This window comes from Mercenaria mercenaria, chromosome 18, assembly GCF_021730395.1.
Source record: "Mercenaria mercenaria strain notata chromosome 18, MADL_Memer_1, whole genome shotgun sequence".
NCBI lineage: Eukaryota > Metazoa > Mollusca > Bivalvia > Venerida > Veneridae > Mercenaria > Mercenaria mercenaria.
The window spans coordinates 22,947,659-22,966,841 of record NC_069378.1 but is presented as its reverse complement, the minus strand read 5'-3'; the positions used below and the strand labels follow the sequence as shown (position 1 = coordinate 22,966,841).

The window sequence follows — 19,183 nt, the reverse complement described above, 5'->3', positions numbered from 1 at the left end:
TTGCTAATTATTTGTGGCCGATTTTGGCCAAACATTTTGTTAAGGTAGTGCAGCAAGTTCGAAAGAAATATTGTTCTACAATGTAGAATTTTATCAAACTATCTTTTTTTTCAAAGTATCATTGAATCCGAATGGAAGACATATACAGCCAATAAAAAGGATGGGTCATGGACTTGATTTTTTTGTCAGATCTTTTTGAAAATATTGGTTCTCAGGTCGGTCAGTTTTCACATTGAGCATATGTGGGCTAATGACAATTTTAATGTTTTATTTTTTGTTTTTTTTATGTAGATCTTAATTAAATAAATTAAATAGAAAAAAAAATTATTTATTTGAAATTTAAACATTTTCCCGTCGTCGTAACCAATAGCGCTATAGCTGAAGTAGTGTATAATGACTTCAAACTACAGATATTTATAATCGTGACAGTTTACCTGGAGTAAAAGCGTGACAAATGCTTTCCGATTTTCATCGTAAAAAGTAGTAAAAACAGCAAATTCTCATGTGTTTCCATAACATAAAGTTTGTCAGTAATTAAGTTTTAAAGCCTTCTTAAGAAATATAGCATATTTCAAGATATCTAAAAAAAAAATATTTTTTTTTTGTTGTCGAACGATCTGGAGGCATGCTGCTTTAACAGTTGTATTTTAGATATTTTCAGATAAATAAAATGAATGGGTTTAATTGATTTATTTCCTAATTCGCCAATTCTTACATTACTCATTATTTCAATATGTTAATATCATTAACTGTTTTACACAAAAACTTATCTATTGTCAAAGATCATCTTAAGGAAAATAGCCGCCATGACCGTCCAACATCTCCCTTTTCTACCCCCTACCCATTCCTCCCCCTTTTTCTATATTTTGCATAAAGTTAAAATGTACTTGTTGGATTTTTGAAGCAAGCCGTCTATAATATTTTTTCGTTACAGCCTCTTTTTGTTGTGGGCCTGCTTTGCAAATGCATGGCTCTGAGGCTGTGTCTGTGGTGCTCTGTGCTTGCGAGAAATCTACCCTTGCCTGTTATCTTTCATACTATAATTTAATGTAATAGATTCCCGGCAGTGTTTATGTTACTCATATAATGGCTCTCGGGCATTATTCTTTTCGGTTTTTTTTTTTCTTTCTTTTTCTTTTTTGGATGAATCGGGTGACTCTGTCATTTCCCATTTAGTAGACATGCGAAGTTGCTTTAAAAGGGAAATATTAAGGGAAAAGAAAAAGAAAAAAAAATGAATATATATATATAGTTCAAAGACAAGCCCATGATAATGTATAGAAACAAAAGTCTATAATGTTCTATAATGTTTACTACAGTACGAAGTGGCGGGAAAAAGGTGATAATTGCGGTCAGTAGCACAGAGAAGTTATCTTAACGTTGCTTTGGTAACCGTAAATATGCTCAGAATGTGGTATAAAAGCTGCTGAGACGAAAATTTCTTACCAGTCTTCATCTACGAAAATAAATAAATAAAAAAAAAAATTCTTAAAGTAACTTATTTTGTGCATCGGATTAAAAGTGTGTCCATGGGGATAGCGTGCTCTAAAGGTATCCTTCTTATGTCTTCTTAAATTATTTTGTAGTTCGCAAATCTTTTTTAATTGTTTAATTGTAAATTTAAAATGTAGAATCACTATGAATGATTTTTTTTCTCTTTTATGTATTATAATTAAATTTTTGTGTGAAATATATCCTTATGCACCAATTCTTGTGTGAGACTTAAGGGTCTTTTTCTCAGTATGCATTAAGAAATTGCATTATACAGAAATACTTGTCTGAGATTTAAAAGTAATTTTCTCAGCAAGCTTTAAGATATTTTTTTTTGTCGGTACGCATTTAGACTATTGTATTATATAGAAATACGTCATTACGGTATGCAGAAATAATTGCAGTAAATAAAGATATTCCCCTGAGATATAAAGCAGTTTACAAAGAGCAGTTGTATTATAAAGAATATTCTGCTGAGGCATAAGCTTTGCTTAAGTATGCAAGAAAGATTTATTACATAAGAATAATTTCTTAAAATTTATAAGCTAGTTTCTCATCACGAGGCAGTTCTGCACGTCCGGATCTAATTTTTTTCTACGATGTAGAATTTGATTAAACTCTGATTTTTCAAAACTTCAGAATATACTTAGAAAATTCAGCAAACAAAAAAGATAGGGTAGTGTGCTTGATTTTTTTGCTAGACTGATTTGAAAAATTTGGACCTCGCGCTATTTTACATAATGGGAGTCTATGGGAAAATCATAACTTTCATAACATTTTCGCGAGTAGACATTTTTCTGCAATGTAGATTTTAATGAAACTTCTCACAGTTGTAAATAAAGATATGGCCTAGGATGTGGTGAAATAAAATGCATAGGTCCATGTGCTTATTTCTGAGATATTTGACCATGATTAAAGTGAACCGCACATTTCACGCTAATTTAAGACATTATTTTGAATTATTTAACGTGTGAAATGTTTAAATATCATATTTCAACTTTAGAAATATAGTAACAGTGTCATTGTGATAAATTTACTCACTGGTTGCCATTGATTTTCATTTCCGTACGCCGAATCCAAGGTTTCATTCTACGTTTTCCGGATAAATGACGTTACACCATCACTTTCGGTTTATCAAACGTGCAGAATTACCTTAAAATGCAATTAGTATGCTCAAAGTCATTTATTATATAGCGAAACTATAATGAAACGTATAATCTATTTCACAGTATGCAGTAAATAAATGTATAATTGTAGACAAATCCCTTTGTATGACATGAAATTAAGATTGTATTATACAGAAATACTTTACTGGAATATATAAGTAACTCTCAAGGTATGACATTTTGAATTGAATTTGGTAAAACTACCTAAATGTGACATAGGCAAGTATCTTAGTATCAACTCTGGATTTAATTAATAATATGCAGAATTTTTTAACTGGAATATATTAGCAAGCCTCTTTGCATGACATTTTGGATTGTATTGCATGGAAATACTTATCTTACATATGTATGCAAGTCCTGATATAAGTTATATAAGCAAGTCTATTAATATGATAATTGGACTGTATTTGGTAAAATTATATATGTTATATAAGCAAATATATAAGTATGACTCTAGCATTGTATTAAATATCGGTACTTAACTTGAATGTAACACTTAGTTTCTAAGTATTGTATTAGAATTGTATAATATGCATAAGCATTTAGCTGAAATATCTAAGCAATTATTTTAGTATTTTCGCCCTTTGCATAATACATGAATCATTTAAAATTGTGCGTATAAAATCATCTGCATACGAGGGGCGTTCAATATGCAATGTTACTCCGTATGTAGTTCCGTAACGCTTAAAAATAATAAGCGGTTACGGAACTACATACGGAGTAACATTACATATTGAACGCCCCTCGTACATGTATCTTTATAATATTTTTCTTGGTACGTTTATGTATCAGGTTTGCATAGTGCAGAAAGACACTACTTCGTATTTTACATTACTTTTCATGAGTTATATTATATAACTTTAATAGATTCTTTCCTGTGCATTAAAATTTTGTTTTATATTTGTTACATCTTTTATTTTTAAGCGTGTGCATCTTCACACGATGAAGTTGGAACAGTTGGATTGGCACGTCGGGTAAATATTTTATCAAATTTGTATCTCAAGAATAAAATGTGTAATGCAGTTGTTAAAATTTTTAGATTGAAGGTATTTTCACACTAAATCACTGGCGTACTATATCCGGTTAGAAAAAGCAGATTTATTGCATATTCACACTAAATCACTGACATGCTATATCCGGTTAGAATTAGCAGATTTATTGCATAGTCACACAAGTCACTGGCGTACTATATCCGGTTAGAATAAGCAGATTAATGTATATTCACACTAAATCACTGACATACTATATCCGGTTGGAATAAGCAGATATATGCATATTCACACTAAATCACTGGCGTACTATATCCGGTTAGAATAAGCAGATATATGCATATTCACACTAAATCACTGGCGTATTATATCTGGTTAGAATTCGCAGATTTATTGCATATTCACACTAAATTACTGGCGTATTATATCCGGTTAGAATTCGCAGATTTATTGCATATTTACACTAAATCACTGGCGTACTATATCCGGTTAGAATTAGCAGATTTATTGCATATTTACACTAAATCACTGGCGTATTATATCCGGTTAGAATTAGCAGATTTATTGCATATTTACACTAAATCACTGGCGTATTATATCCGGTTAGAATTCGCAGATTTATTGCATATTTACACTAAATCACTGGCGTACTATATCCGGTTAGAAATAGCAGATTTATTGCATATTTACACCAAATCACTGGCGTACTATATCCGGTTAGAATTAGCAGATTTGTGCATATTCACACTAAATCACTGGCGTACTTTATCTGGTTGATTAGAATTAGACAATTTATGTGTCATATCATCACACTTAATCACTGGCGTATTATATCCGGTTAGAATTAGCAGATTTATTGCATATTTACACTAAATCACTGGCGTACTCTATCCGGTTAGAATTAGCAGATTTATGCATATTCACTCTAAATCACTGGCGTACTGTATCTGGTTAGAATTAGCAGATTTATTGCATATTTACATTAAATCACTGGCGTACTATATCCGGTTAGAATTAGCAGATTTATTGCATATTTACACTAAATCACTGGCGTACTATATCCGGTTAGAATTAGCAGATTTGTGCATATTCACACTAAATCACTGGCGTATTATATCTGGTTAGAATTAGCAGATTTATGCATATTCACTCTAAATCACTGGCGTACTTTATCTGTTTAGAATTAGCAGATTTATGCATATTCACACTAAATCACTGGCGTATTATATCCGGTTAGAATTAGCAGATTTATTGCATATTTACATTAAATCACTGGCGTACTATATCCGGTTGGAATAAGCAGATTTATGCATATTCACTCTAAATCACTGGCGTACTGTATCTGGTTAGAATTAGCAGATTTATGCATATTCACACTAAATAACTGGCGTGGTATATTATTTATAAAATTAATTAACGTTTAACCGTCTTCTAGCAACAGTTTTATGAAGACCACTATCAATGCTAAATCAAAAACAACAGAAAAGCTGGGGCAATTTGATGCAAGAGTAATATTCAAACAAACACTGATTTCTGCTTAAAACTGAGACGCCAAATTGTAGCGGTGGTGTGCGGCGATTTCTACAGTACAATTGTTTTATGATTAGTAAGCTACGAAAATGCTATGTAGATTCCAGAAATATATTACTTTTAAAAGAAATGCTCTACAACATGTACAAGGCAGGAACAACTGAAAACTATAAGAATCTACCATTATGCAGAATTTTGGTATCTTTACCTTAAAAACAATTGTTTTCTTACAATAATTGATAACAACTGAGAAAAGCAAGTGCTGAAAGCGTTTCTAGCTGAATGAAAAGTGTATATCACCTGTTAATGTACATGTGAATCAGTTTTCATAAGACGTTCATATCATTAGCGGAACTAGCACTATATAGAGCGTTCACATGTCTATCACACAAAAAAGTTCTTGCGAAGCAGTCGCGGTGACGATCGATTCCGGTAAAGTACTTCATTAAGTGTAATACTTTTGATAATTAACTGAAAAGGATATCTGACGGCCGAATATAACTAAACTCCTATTGAAAAAAATCGACACCAGAATCCAAACATACAAATAGCAGGTGATATATGTTTTTCAAGTAATCCATGAAACGCTGTAGTTGAAAGTTATGAAAAAGTGATCATTGATTTTCTATTCCAATTATATCATAGTATTTGATTAAATAAATTAGATGATAATTAACAGCGAATTGGCATGAAACTACGATTGCAAACGTGACGATTTCTTGGAAAAAAGCAGTCAAACATTATTATTATTACTATTGTACCAGATTTATATAGCGCCCTTTTCATGATCAATTTCACGTTCAAAGGCGCTTAACATAGTTCAAATGCAGCCACACAGGGCGCATAATTCATCCTCTACTAGTACAGACACAGAGCGATCTGACCAGAGGGACAGAGTGAGACAAAGCCCCCACGACAGAGAGATCAGATATCAGGATATAATCGCGGGTCAAAAAGTTCGCGAATTGCCGATTCTAGACGTTTTGCGAGCAGAAATATTCGCGAATTACCGAAAACTGAAGTAATGAAGTAGATAAAGACCAAACACGCTGTCAATTCAGAATTTACTATAGTTCCAACGTTTCAGCTACATACCTTCTTCAGGGAAAACTGAAGTACAAAGACTAAATTTGTTTATCTTTACCTAATTATAATGACATGTCTTGGTGGACGAGGAAATTTACGCTGGCTGATATTTCGCGAAATTCTTGAATTCGCGAAAATTTCCACGTCGCGAACTTTTCCACCTATACAGTATTGTCTTCAAGATAGCCGAAAATTTAAGATAAGCGAGTTTCAGATATTGCGTTTCAACATGTTTTCAATTTCTGCATTTTAAAAATAAATATTTATGTAAGCGTAATAAAGTCTGTAAAAAAAAAGATCCGTTATCATAACAGCAGACACTGTGTTATTGAATCTGTTTAGTCTTATTTCAGGTTTTTAAGTACTTTACCTGGCGACAAAATGCTTATCTTTTTATCTTTATAGAAACACAAGGCGCATGCGCCCGGTGCAAGCTGGATGAACCTGTTTGATGTATCAATTGAATGTTATTGCATTCCATCAAGCCGTGTTCTGTCCCACCCTACGGCTCTTCTCGGACCCGGTGCCGGTTGCCGCTCAGTTGCAGTTACAACAATTAACATTGAAAAACGAGAACAGACGATTACCAACCAAAGGGCGTCAAAGTTAAATAGCGCCATCTATACACCTGTCATTCAGTGGTTTGGCATTGATGTCAAGCAGCAAGGTTTGTTATTTCAGATGCCAATAGATTGTAGCATTAGCTAATTCGTCTGTTCTCAGGCGGATATGAGGTTCAAGTTCAAACATTAAAAGTAATACGTTTCGCTCTAAGGTTTTATTTTAAGCCAGCAATTCAACATAAGCTTTTTGAACATTTTAGCAGAGTGGTACCTTGTATTGGAACATTATATACGATCCGAGATAATGCTAAAAAGCCACAAACCTTATTTGACACATGTGTGACAAAAGGATGTCACCGGGGTGTGATAGGAGTAAATATGATACCATTGTAGGAAAAATATCAAAACGATATGTCCACATGTATGTGGCCATGAAAATCAGTTTTGTAACACTTTACATTATATTGCCTCCAATTAATTATGTCCTTAGTTACTTAGTTAACCTGAATATGCCTCACACTAACTATGTTTTAGTACTGAATATGTAATTTCTGTATTGACTGTACATGCATGTGCCTATCACTGACTAATATTACTGTATTTAATACATACTTTTTGTGTTGACTAAACTTTGATATGACTCACACTAATTATAGGTTATTAGATTTGTATCGAGAAATATGCATGAGTTCTGCAGCGGAAATATTGCGCGACTTTAGGAGCGCAATATTATTCCGCAAAAGAACGTGTGCATATTTCTCGATGCAAATCTAATAATCTTTTTATTACATACGCATCTACACTTAAAATTATTATATAAACGATTCAAAGTTGTTATTAATCCCGGCGGGTGAAATTGAAAATATCATCGTTAAAGAACTTTTAAACGCAACGGCATACATGACACTGACGTCAAAAATGACGTCACACACCGATATGAAATCTGAACGTCAATATGGAAAAATATTGACGTTTCAGGTTCCACTGAAACTTAACGGAGTTTTTAAATGAGTATGTAATAAACTTTAATATGACTCACATTAACTTAGTCTGACAATGGTATAGTAATGAATGTGAACTTTTGTTTATATCTTACTTGAAAGTGCTACTCACTAACGATGCTATTGTATCGAATATATGAAAGATTTAAGTAGACTATTCTTAATTGATTTAATTTGCCTCTCACGAACGATGTTATTTATATTGAATATACGAAAGTTAACAATCATTAACCTTTAGCCTACTGCCGGCGAGTGATTCTGCTTTTGCGACCAGTGCAGACCAGATCAGCCTGCACATCCGTGCAGTCTGATCATGGTCTGCACTGTTCGCTATTCAGTCAGTAAATTGTCAGTGAACACCCCTTCGAAAAATAAACAGCATTGCCCAAAATGAATGATGGATCGGTCCATTTTAGATATTTAGCAGGCTAAAGGTTAAAATAATTGAATGTTGCACTTATTACAGTGATTTTGTACAGAATATGAATCGTACATAAATTTTTTCATTAGAAATACGGTTGAATCTCGGTATCCCGGATTCCAAGGGATTGAGCGGTTCACCTCGGGATAACCGAAAAGCGACTTAAAATGGTCAGGCTTTAAAATGTCTTCGAAATAACCGGAATTTCAAGAATAGCAAATTCGAGATATCAAGTTTCAATTGCAAATTATTTTGCCTCAAACTTAATATTCTGATTCTTGTGTAGATTGCTTTACTTTTACGTGAAAAATTCGCGCACCCAGTGGCTATCTCTGCAGTCTCGTTCATAAAGTTGTCGTTTTTTTTAATTTCAGTGCCTCAATATCTACCAATGAATCTTTGGCCTGGATCTTACACAGTGTTCGGGTTCTACAACCCAGAGGAATCGGGATCGACCTGCGTTAAACTGACAGCGAAAGTTGGATCAGAAGAGGTATATAGTGTATTCATAATTTCAAGTTTGATCGGGAATTTTTTTCCTTAACCCTTGAGTTTGACATTTCATTTAAAGTATTACTGAAGTACCAAAGAAAGCGTTCTAAAGTGGTTTCGTTTCAAATGCAAAAACGTATAAATGCGTTTAAACCTTTAAAAAAAATGTTTTACAAACATATAGGGATACACTACACCTGTGACATGATTTTCTACGAATGCCTGAATTTGTTAAGATTGTTTCCATGTCATCAATCAAATAAAATAGATACCACCGTCCGTAAGAAACCAAATTGATTGGTCTAAAAGTATTTTTACAATGTATAACATTTTGATCGAAATCTTTTATAACAACGTTTATGTTTTAACGATGAGTTGTTATTTGTTTCAGTATTTTTCAATTTATTCCACTTTTTCATTATAAAACATACGATAAGATATACATGTATTTACAAGTATCTTTTAACTTATTCATAGTTTCCATTGTAAAATGTTCAGAAAGCTTTGCAAGATTGGTAAATTTATTCTAATAAACACTTTTATTGTTTATCACTTAATTAGGTATACTTGGAAGAACGTATGGAAACAGAGAAATGTCTGTCAAGTGAAAAATGGTCTGACCTAACCCGTTTGATGGAGGTATAGAGTTCATTTGATGTTTGTTGTTCATTGCAACGTAGATTTATCTAAATCACGCTTTTTTTCATCAAACTTTTCACCCTTGACTAGTAGGTTAATGTTTATTTTCCTTTAACAAACATACAATGTTAATGAATACGTTTTCTGAACCTCTCCGAATCACAATGTGCTATCTGTTGTTTACAAGAACTAAAATAAGAAATACATACTTTCGATTTCATTTCTTTCACATAAATCTTGAAGGGAGTCTCTCTACGTCTCACAATACATATAACTAGCTGTGTGCCAAAAGAGTATAAGTGCTCCAAACTGTATTAAATTGATCCTACGTAGAGAAAATGCCGGGTTAAGTTAGAAATATATTTCTAAAAGTCTGCATGTAAAGACTATAGTTAAGGTAGTGGACAATCGGCAAGTGTGCCATTTCGACACTCTCCGGTGTTTACGGAAAGCCGTGTGCGCTTTGAGTTACATTTACATCCAAAGATACATTTACGTCCAAAGATACATTTACGTCCGAAGATACAATAACTTCCAAAGATATATTTACGTCCAAAGATACATTTACGTCCAAGATACTTTTACGTCCAAAGATACATTTACGTCCGAAGATACAATAACGTCCAAAGATACATTTACGACCATAAGACATTAACGTCCAAAAATACATTTACGTCCAAAGATACTTTTACATCCAAAGATACAATTACGGCCAAGATATATTTACGTCCAAAGATACATTTACCTCCAAGATACATTTACGTCCAAGATACATTTACGTCCAAATGTACATTTACGTCCAAAGATCGTTTACGACCAAAGATACATTTACGTCAAAGATATTACATTTACGTCCGAAGAATGATACATTTAGGTGCAAAGATACATTTACGTATACATTTACGTCCAAAGATACTTTTACGTCCAAGATACATTTACGCCCAAAGATACATTTACGGCCAAAGAATGCCGAGCTGCGCATCAAGAAAACTTAATCACACAAAAATTGTCCGAGTTTCATTACGAATCCGCTGGATTGGTAGTGTTTTTTTTTATGATAGGACGTGTAGAGAGTTTATTTCAATCTTGATTTTTCTTTTAGAAAGAACTACAAAAGTTGACATCACCTGTGAAGAAACCATCGTACGGTAAGAGGATTTTTTTTATCAGTCCTGCACATTTTAATTTAGTTAATAATTATTGGCAAAATTTGGCATTTGAAATGCATTCACATTATCATGAACAATGGTCATTCCTATTCGAGCAACATTTTGTGCATTGTTTAGTTTTAGAGATTTATTCAATAGACGGATGATATTTTGAATATTACTAACCCACAGTTTTCAGAAATTGTGAACACCTTTAACCAGAAAGAATTACAGCTTAACAAAGCTATTACCTCATATTTAGAAGAGTCATTTTTTGACTTATGTTTCACAATTATAATGGTAATTTAGATACTAAAATTCATGATAAAAGAAACGACTTCAGCTACATTCACACCTGAATTGAGATACCCCCGAAATCTGTATATTCGTTTTGCAAGAGCTTGTGAAACCAAGATCAGGATCTCTGCTCATTTTGATAGTGGTAAGGTCACACAAACAATATTTCATCTAACTGTTCCATGCATTACCTTTCACTTAAAACCCTGCTCCCGTCCTACCTTTTAACTTTGAATTGTCACTGAAAAAGCATGAAAATCCTGACTATGAACAGTGACGCCTGTCAAAATAGAGTCTTTTTTTATATAAATTGCTATATGAAATACCTGTGGTTTTGCGTGCTGAAGTGTGGCACGTGGCCGTTAACTGTTGCTGTTACCTATTGTAATCATGGGTTGCATACACACAAAAGAATTTGAGTAGCCGCGGAGCAGGGCTTTAACATTTTTTTAGATGCGAGAGACGAAAGAGAAACAATACAAAAAGCACTAATCCGAAATACATTTGACTGCATTTGATATGCTGTAGCGGTTAAAAAATTCTGTTTAAACTTAAATCACAGCTTTATTCCCTCACTTAATCTGATATGTCACATTGTTGTGTTTTATTTCAGATCCCATTCCAGAACAGGAACACCATTTGGTTGAATCCACGGTAGTTATAGAAGAAACAGGGCAGCAGAGGGTCAGTCAGGATACCGGCTATATGTCTACCAAACGATCCATAGTCCAATCCCCATATTCTGTTCGATACACCTCTGACAGTAAGTTTTAAAAAATGAGATTGTTTTTGTTTTGTGTTTTGAGTTAGTACTGTCAACTACCAGACAAAACAAATTGACTGGAATTTCAACAGGTCTCACTATAATAGTAGATTATTGCATAAAAATCGTTAAGAAATATTTACTAACCTTCAGTTTGATAATACTTTTCATAAGAAAAGTTTTTAACTGCATAATTTGAATAAAAGTTTGTTTTATTTTCATATATTTTCGCAATCTCACTTTCTGCAGGGCTTTGTTCGGTAGATATTTTGAGGCAGTTCGCGCATATATATATATTATACTTGCTTCCTAGATACATTTCTTGAACAGTCTCTGTAAATTTTAATAATTTTTGTAAGCACTGTTTATACGACTACCTTTAAACTAGTTTAAAGACTGATATTTATGTTTGATCCTTTTCTTTTTTCATTTATATAGTGAATTAAAGGCCTCTAGGACAAATATTTCCTTGTTTTATGTAAAAACGACAACTTCATATCACATTTATGTATCTATATAAAGTCACTTTTTCCTACTACTTATTTTCATGCAAGTTCTAACACACACTTGCTTTTGTCCGCACGTTAAACTTTCGATTTGCAAAACTTTGCCATTATGAGCATGAAAACCATCTCATTACTTGAGGAATGCATTCTTGTGAAAATAGCACCCGATCTACATGAAATTGCGGAAAATAAGAAGAAAACAATTGAGATATAGTTTCTTTGACATTCCTTCGTCTACACCTGGAAGCACATTTATTCACCTAAATACTTATTCCTGAAATTATTCATTTCCATGGGCATGAAATTTTGTAGATTTGACAGAAACATTTATTTCGTATGGTTTTTAAATGCGTTGGTTTGAACTTCTGAAGATAAAATGAGAAGAGACTTTATGTGTACGTTCGGACTTGATTCTGCCTTTGCGACCAGTGCAGATCATGATCAGCCTGCACATCCGTGCAGTCTGATCAAGATCTGCACTGTTCGCCATTCAGTCAGTATCTTTGTTAAGCACCCGTTTTAACAGTTAATGGTACTATCCAAAATTGATATATGGACAAGTTCATTACAGAAATTTAGCAGGGTAAGGGTTAATTTCGCAGATTTACACACCCATGGAATCCACGAAAATTAGCACTCCTCTCCCCTCCCCCAACCTCTGCTCCCCCTCTGTGAATGTTGATGATTTCACCGTATCTATTTAGAGACATTTGTTAATTTTCTATTGATTATGCACTGCCTTTATCATGAAAGAGCGCTTTAGCGCAACAATTTGTAGCAGATACACGAACTACATTATGACCACTAAACTTCAATTTTTCATGGTTCTTTATAACTACGTATTATTGACTTATTCCTTTACTCAACATTTACCGTTATTTCACTATTCTTTAATTAAACATTTTTTTTCAGTGACATTATTTCATTGTTGTATGCAGTAATCTAACGTTATTCCATTATTCTTTAGCTGACCATGATTTCAATATGCTTGACTGAAAATTATCTCATTATTCTTTAATTGAACATTATTTCTTTTTTAATTATCTTTGATAAACCATTATTTTATTTTTCTTATCTAATACTATTGCAGCATTCTTTGATCGAACATTTCTCAGTGTTCCTAGATTGAACAACTCTTTTTTTTCTGTGGTTTTAGATAAAGCATTTTTTCAATGATCTTTACTTGGCTATTGTTTCATTGCTCTTTAATTTGAACACTACTTCATTGTTCCTCACTATTAAAATTATTTCAGGTGAAGATGCGGCTTCTGTAAAAGAGAGACAGCCATATGATAAGGTAAAACATTGTTTTTATCAATAGCAGAATTTTGATAAAGATGGCCTGCAATTGACTGCTTATTAGCGAGATCACCTTCCGTTTGTGTCATGGTATGTTGGTGACCGGATACGGGATATACATGATTAAAATTTCAAAAACAGCGTTTGTTCCGCATCCGTCTTGCCGACTACCTTTAGTTCAAGGTAAATCATTACTCGTGTTTGATCCTGTTTTAATTAACAAATTTTTTGAGTAACATCGCCAGCTAGCCATGCCGTAGGTTTGGCGAACGTAAAATCTTCTTTAACCCTTGTCATGCTGGACACGATTGAGTCTGCCTTTGCGTCCAGTGTAGATCATGATTTGCGTTCAGTATCTCTTTGGTAAGGACCACTTTTAACAGTTAATGGTAGTGCCCAAACTGAAACATGGACAAGTTCATTAGCAGAGCAAGGGTTAAAGAACTGTATATACCGATTATTTTATACGTCATTGCGAGTGAAATAATCTTCTGAAATAGTCTCGTCTAATAAAGCAAAACAATGAAGTCTTCATTATTTTATTCGTTGCAGAAAATAAGCATGAGAAGAAAGGACACGCCAGCGCATGGTTCATTTCATATAGGACTGAGTCCTCATCGTAAGTTGAATATAGTCGAAAGATTCCCTTAAAGGTCATATAACAACAAAGACCTCGGGCATTTTTTCTTGATATAGCCATGAGTTTTAATAAAAACTAGTGTTCTAATGTTCATAATATGACAACACTTCAGCTTTAAGAATAATCAATTTAGCTAACATCTGGAGTCCAGTCTCCATAAGATTCATTTCCATGTCGTATATTGCTGATTCTTCGAGAAAAAATATTCCGGTGCGCTGTTGTATTTTATGTAAAATTACCGCATCTTAACATATTGAATTTTAAAGCTCAGATGTGTATATACACTCGTTTTTTTTTAACTATAAATACGACGACTATTGTCTAAAAATAGATCATTAAATCTTAGAGGCCCACATGGTAGATGGGGAAACCCAATGTGTAGGCCTCTGGAAATAAAGTCGTTACTTACTTACTTACTTACTTACTTACTTACTTTTTCTGCTTATCTCCTGTAACCATTTTACATTCAAAAAACATAACGGAAATATAATATAAAATACATTGTATATGCAAAATCATTATGATTTCATAAAATAAAAATAAAATTCACCACTGTGTTATTTTATAATTCCTATATTTAGCTGCAAATATTCTATGTATTTATTCATCTTTCTTTTTAGCTCAAGATTTTAGAGACCGCCCACTTCAAGATTTTAGAGACCGCCCACCTCAAGATTTTAGAGACCGCCCACTTCAAGAGGAATCCGAAGCGAAAACCTCTTCAGGTACATGAAACACATTTGATATATAATTCATGATGAATCAGTTCGCCTTGCAAATGATGTATGAAAAAGGAAACATATATTAAATGGAGAGAAATCTCTCAAAATCTCATGAGAGCAAAACGAGATCTCATTTATCGGCAATGACGCCTTCTAAACTTCCTTAATAAGCATCTTTGAAGCGTTTGCTGTTTTTATAACTGTTTTGTTACAGTGATACGCGATTTGACGAGAAAACGGTCAGTAACGATTCTGTGGTTTATTAATTTGGCCCGCCAACAAGAAACTGTACCAATGGAAATTTAATTATTTTGTTGGGTTTAACGTCGCACCTACACAATTATAGGTCATATGGCGACTTTCTAGCGGCGGAGGAAGACCCCAGGTGTCCCTCCGTGCATAATTTCATCACGAGCGGGCACCTGGGTAGAACCAACGACCTTCCGTAAGCCAGCTGGATGGCTTCCTAACATGACGAATTCAACGCCCCGAGTGAAGCTTGGACCCACATCGATGAGGGGCAAATGATTTAAAGTCAGCGACTTTAAGCACTCGGCCACGGTGGCCCCGAAAACAAAAAAGATTTTCATAAGAATTTGAATGGTTTTCGTGATAACTTCAGATCAATTAATATGTACATAAATGACTGAAGAAAAGGAAATGATTAAATATACGATATTTCAGGGTCAGACTCAGTTTCTTCCCGTCCCAGCGAGAGAGCTTTAATCAGACCAGCTTCTTCTCTGGGCATACATACAACTGACCCAAAAAAACAAGACTTTCCCTCTCCTCTACAGCTGTGTATTACAGGGGAGACCGGTATATCAAAGTCGTATTGCGATCTTACAGGTACTTTTTAATTTCATATTTTTAATCTAGTTGAATGTTGCTGCTTTTCAAAACACCACTTGTTTTTTCTTCCAGCCACTTTTTAACTGGCTACGCACATGAGATTATATTGTTGTATTTTTAATTCGATCATATTAAATGTATACTTTTTTATCTTGACGTTTTTGACAATTTATAAAGTGCTATATGATTGTGTAGATTAACTCATTCTTTGTGCGAACACGTCAATAGACAGGCTTACTCTAATGCATTCTAAAGTCAATTCTAGAACGTGTTTAAATGCATTGAACATATTCTTTAATTTCATCCAGACTTTACCTCAGCCAAAAACACAACGAATCAGTACTAAATGCCCAAGTTATTGTCGCAGCACACACATCTACATTTAAACAATTTAATTACATAATTGAGCCGTGCCATGAGAAAACCAACACAGTGGCTTTGTGACCAGCATGGATCCACGCGTCCGCGCAGTCTGGTCAGGATCCATGCTGTCTGCTTTCAAAGCCTATTGGAATTGGAGAAACTGTTAGCGAACAGCATTAATGCGCAGGCTGGTCTGGATCCATGCTGGTCGCAAAACCACTATGTTGGTTTTCTCATGACACGGCTCATATACTGTTATTGTTATACAGTTATGTAATTTTAGTTTTGGAATATGGTGGGGTATGCTCCAGAAAATATAATATTGATCAAGTTGTGATTTTTCTGATGAAGACACCACATCATATTACATTGCTAAAATTATATCGCCGAGGAAATATTATAGTATTAATTATTAAATACGACCGTCTATTTTTAGTTGCTTCATAATATCGATTTTTTTTTCAGAATATGAATTCTAATCGGCCCAGTTTGATTGGCTGTTTTAGTACATGTGCAATATCATTTAGTATTTGTGCGCCGAGCAACCATACTGGTCAGTCATAACAAATTTGGTTATAGTTCAAATATAATGTGTATTTTTTCACATATTCATATAAAACATAAAACTGCAACTTTGATGATATGAGCCGTGCCATGGGAAAACCAACATAGTGGCATCCGCGCAGTTTGGTCAGGATCCATGCTGTTCACTAACGAATTCTCTAATTGCAATAGGCTTTGAAAGCGAACAGCATGGATCCTGACCAGACTGCGCGGATGCGCAGGCTGGTCTGGATCCATGATGGTCGCAAAGCCACTATGTTGGTTTTCTCATGGCACGGCTCAAATGTTTAGAGCAGAAGCATGTTATAACCATTTCTTTTCTTAAAAGCCTCATATGTTAACGTGACTATTTCTAATTGAATACGTTAATCATAGAAACGCTGCTTAAGATAATGGAAACACGTTATTTAACCCTTACCCTGCCAAATGTCTATAATGAACCTGTCCATTTTTCAGTTTGGACAGTACCATTAACTGTTAAAAGGGGTGCTTACCAAAAATGATACTGATTGAATGACGAACGGTGCAGACTATGATCAGAATCACACAGAAATACTTTTGAAAAATGGCGCAGAGCCCATTTAAAGCAAACAATATTTTATCTTGTTACAGGCACAGATTTCCTCTCACCGGTAAACTCACCATCATACTCTGATAATGGAGGAGGAAAAACGACAACTAAACGTCGAAAGAAAAGAAGCATAATTAGCAAAATCGGAGGGATACCTGCAAAAGGTATGCTTAACCTTTAGCCTGCCTTTGCGACCAGTGCAGACCAAGATCAGCCTGCACATCCGTGTAGGCTGATCATGGTCTGCACTGTTCGCTACTCCGTCGGTAATGTTTTTCAGTGAACACTCCTTCGAATAATAAATTATATTGCCCAATTGAATGACGGACCAATGAATGCAATAAGGCAAATGCAAAACAAATGTTGTATGTATATCTCTATCATTTCAGTTGAATCAGAAATATCCCTATTAGGAGCAACACACGCACTGGAAAAAGAAATCGACGTAGGCGCCGATGCTGATGACGAAGAGGATGCGAGTCACACAGAAATTGACAAATTATCCGCTTATGTGACCAAAGATGATCAAAACCAAAAAACAAACGGATCGTCAAGAAAAGAAAGCGAAGAAATTAATTTAAGGACTACATCTGTAAATTCTGGAAAAGGAATGGCACCTTTGCCTGAGAATTTGGATTTTTCTTTGAAAGATGAAGGCACCATTGGTCAGACAGAAGAAGGAACAGCTGAGATAAATGACCTGGGAGAAGATAGAATGGAAGTCAGCGATTCAGATATAAACAAACGCATAGAGGTACAGCAAATTTCGTTTAGTAAACTGACAGAGCCACCTATTTCATGCCAAAGAGATTCTGATGCTCGTTTACTTTACTTAAAAGATGTAAAGGAGAATAAAAATGAATCCGGAATATTTGAAGAAGTGAAAATCAAAGAAAAGGAAGTGTCTGATAAAGAACGAAGTGAAGAAACGGAAGAACAAATCGCAGAAGGTGTTGAAAATGTAGAACATAAAAACATTGATGAATTTGAGAAAACGAGTTCAAGACCAAGGTCCAGAACTCTTTCAAAAAGGAACGTATTTGAAAACAAGAATGCAAAGCAAAAATATACCCGACAGTCCAAATCCTTTTCCATTCCGTCAAGGAGTTCTACGCCGAAACGTGGAGGTAAGAGAAAAGTTCCGCCCGTACAAGATCTATCGAATGAAACGGCAATGTCCAGTACGATTGAGCCTCCACGTACGCCTAAAGAGGCTTTTAGCGATTCATAAGAAAGTAAAACTTCCTTCTTGGAATGAGGACATTGCATTTCCTTGTTACCAGTTAAACATTTAAAAAAGGTAACCATATATATGGAACAAATTGACATAAGAAACACTTATATTGTATAATGATTTGAATATAAACTAAGCACGAACATTATTGGTGTTTTCAGTACTTGCGTCATAGAGTGGAAGTGCAAAAAGTTGTTGTGCTCATGTTTTCTTGACCTACCGTAGCTGTGACATTCAGATGTATTGTGTCGTCTGTATTTGTGAAATGTCAAATGTTCATGTTATGTTTTATAATAAAATATTTCTATGCCAATTTACTAAACGTTGCCTTGGCGTACCAATGTCTTAGTCAACCCAAAACATATAGTAACTTTCGAGGTTGTAATGGTGAAGGAAATTCTAGATGGCATGTTAAGTTTTAGACGTGAGCAGACATCCGGATAAAACTATCGACGACCTTTTGAGAGATAGTTTAATAAAATACTTAAAAGAGCGTTTCCGACTCCTGGCGGACCTCAGAGAAACAGTAATGACTTGCAGGAGACTCCGACCTTAACCTCTCGGCCACAAAATCCCCTGTATCCTTAATTATGCTTTACAAACCTACAGGTTAAATCGATCCAGACAAAAGTGTGAAGTGCTGGCTACCTTGTCTCATATAATCTTTGATGTCATCTTGCATTTCTTTCGATATACATTGTACACAATAAGTGTCATATTGTCACAATAACGATGTATGGAGAATCGACTTCGGACGAAAGCAGTCATACGAGTAAATGTATGTAATGGAGAAAAAATATCTTTAAATAGGAGGAATCATTAGAATACTACATGGTTTGATACCTC

At 34.3% G+C, this 19,183-nt stretch overlaps 1 protein-coding gene across 1 annotated transcript in view; it reads left to right on the top strand.

Moving 5' to 3' along the window:
- Positions 1 to 18,334, top strand: part of LOC128550507 (uncharacterized) — an 80,806-nt gene extending 62,472 nt beyond the window's left edge. The window contains exons 4-14 of the mRNA XM_053529713.1: positions 6,668 to 6,929; positions 8,622 to 8,740; positions 9,301 to 9,378; positions 10,481 to 10,526; positions 11,437 to 11,586; positions 13,346 to 13,389; positions 13,944 to 14,010; positions 14,652 to 14,756; positions 15,438 to 15,602; positions 17,145 to 17,267; positions 17,493 to 18,334. Of these exons, the coding sequence (XP_053385688.1) occupies positions 6,668 to 6,929; positions 8,622 to 8,740; positions 9,301 to 9,378; positions 10,481 to 10,526; positions 11,437 to 11,586; positions 13,346 to 13,389; positions 13,944 to 14,010; positions 14,652 to 14,756; positions 15,438 to 15,602; positions 17,145 to 17,267; positions 17,493 to 18,334 (2,001 nt within the window). The remainder of the gene's footprint in view (positions 1 to 6,667; positions 6,930 to 8,621; positions 8,741 to 9,300; positions 9,379 to 10,480; positions 10,527 to 11,436; positions 11,587 to 13,345; positions 13,390 to 13,943; positions 14,011 to 14,651; positions 14,757 to 15,437; positions 15,603 to 17,144; positions 17,268 to 17,492) is intronic.
- The last annotated feature ends 849 nt before the right edge of the window (positions 18,335 to 19,183 follow it).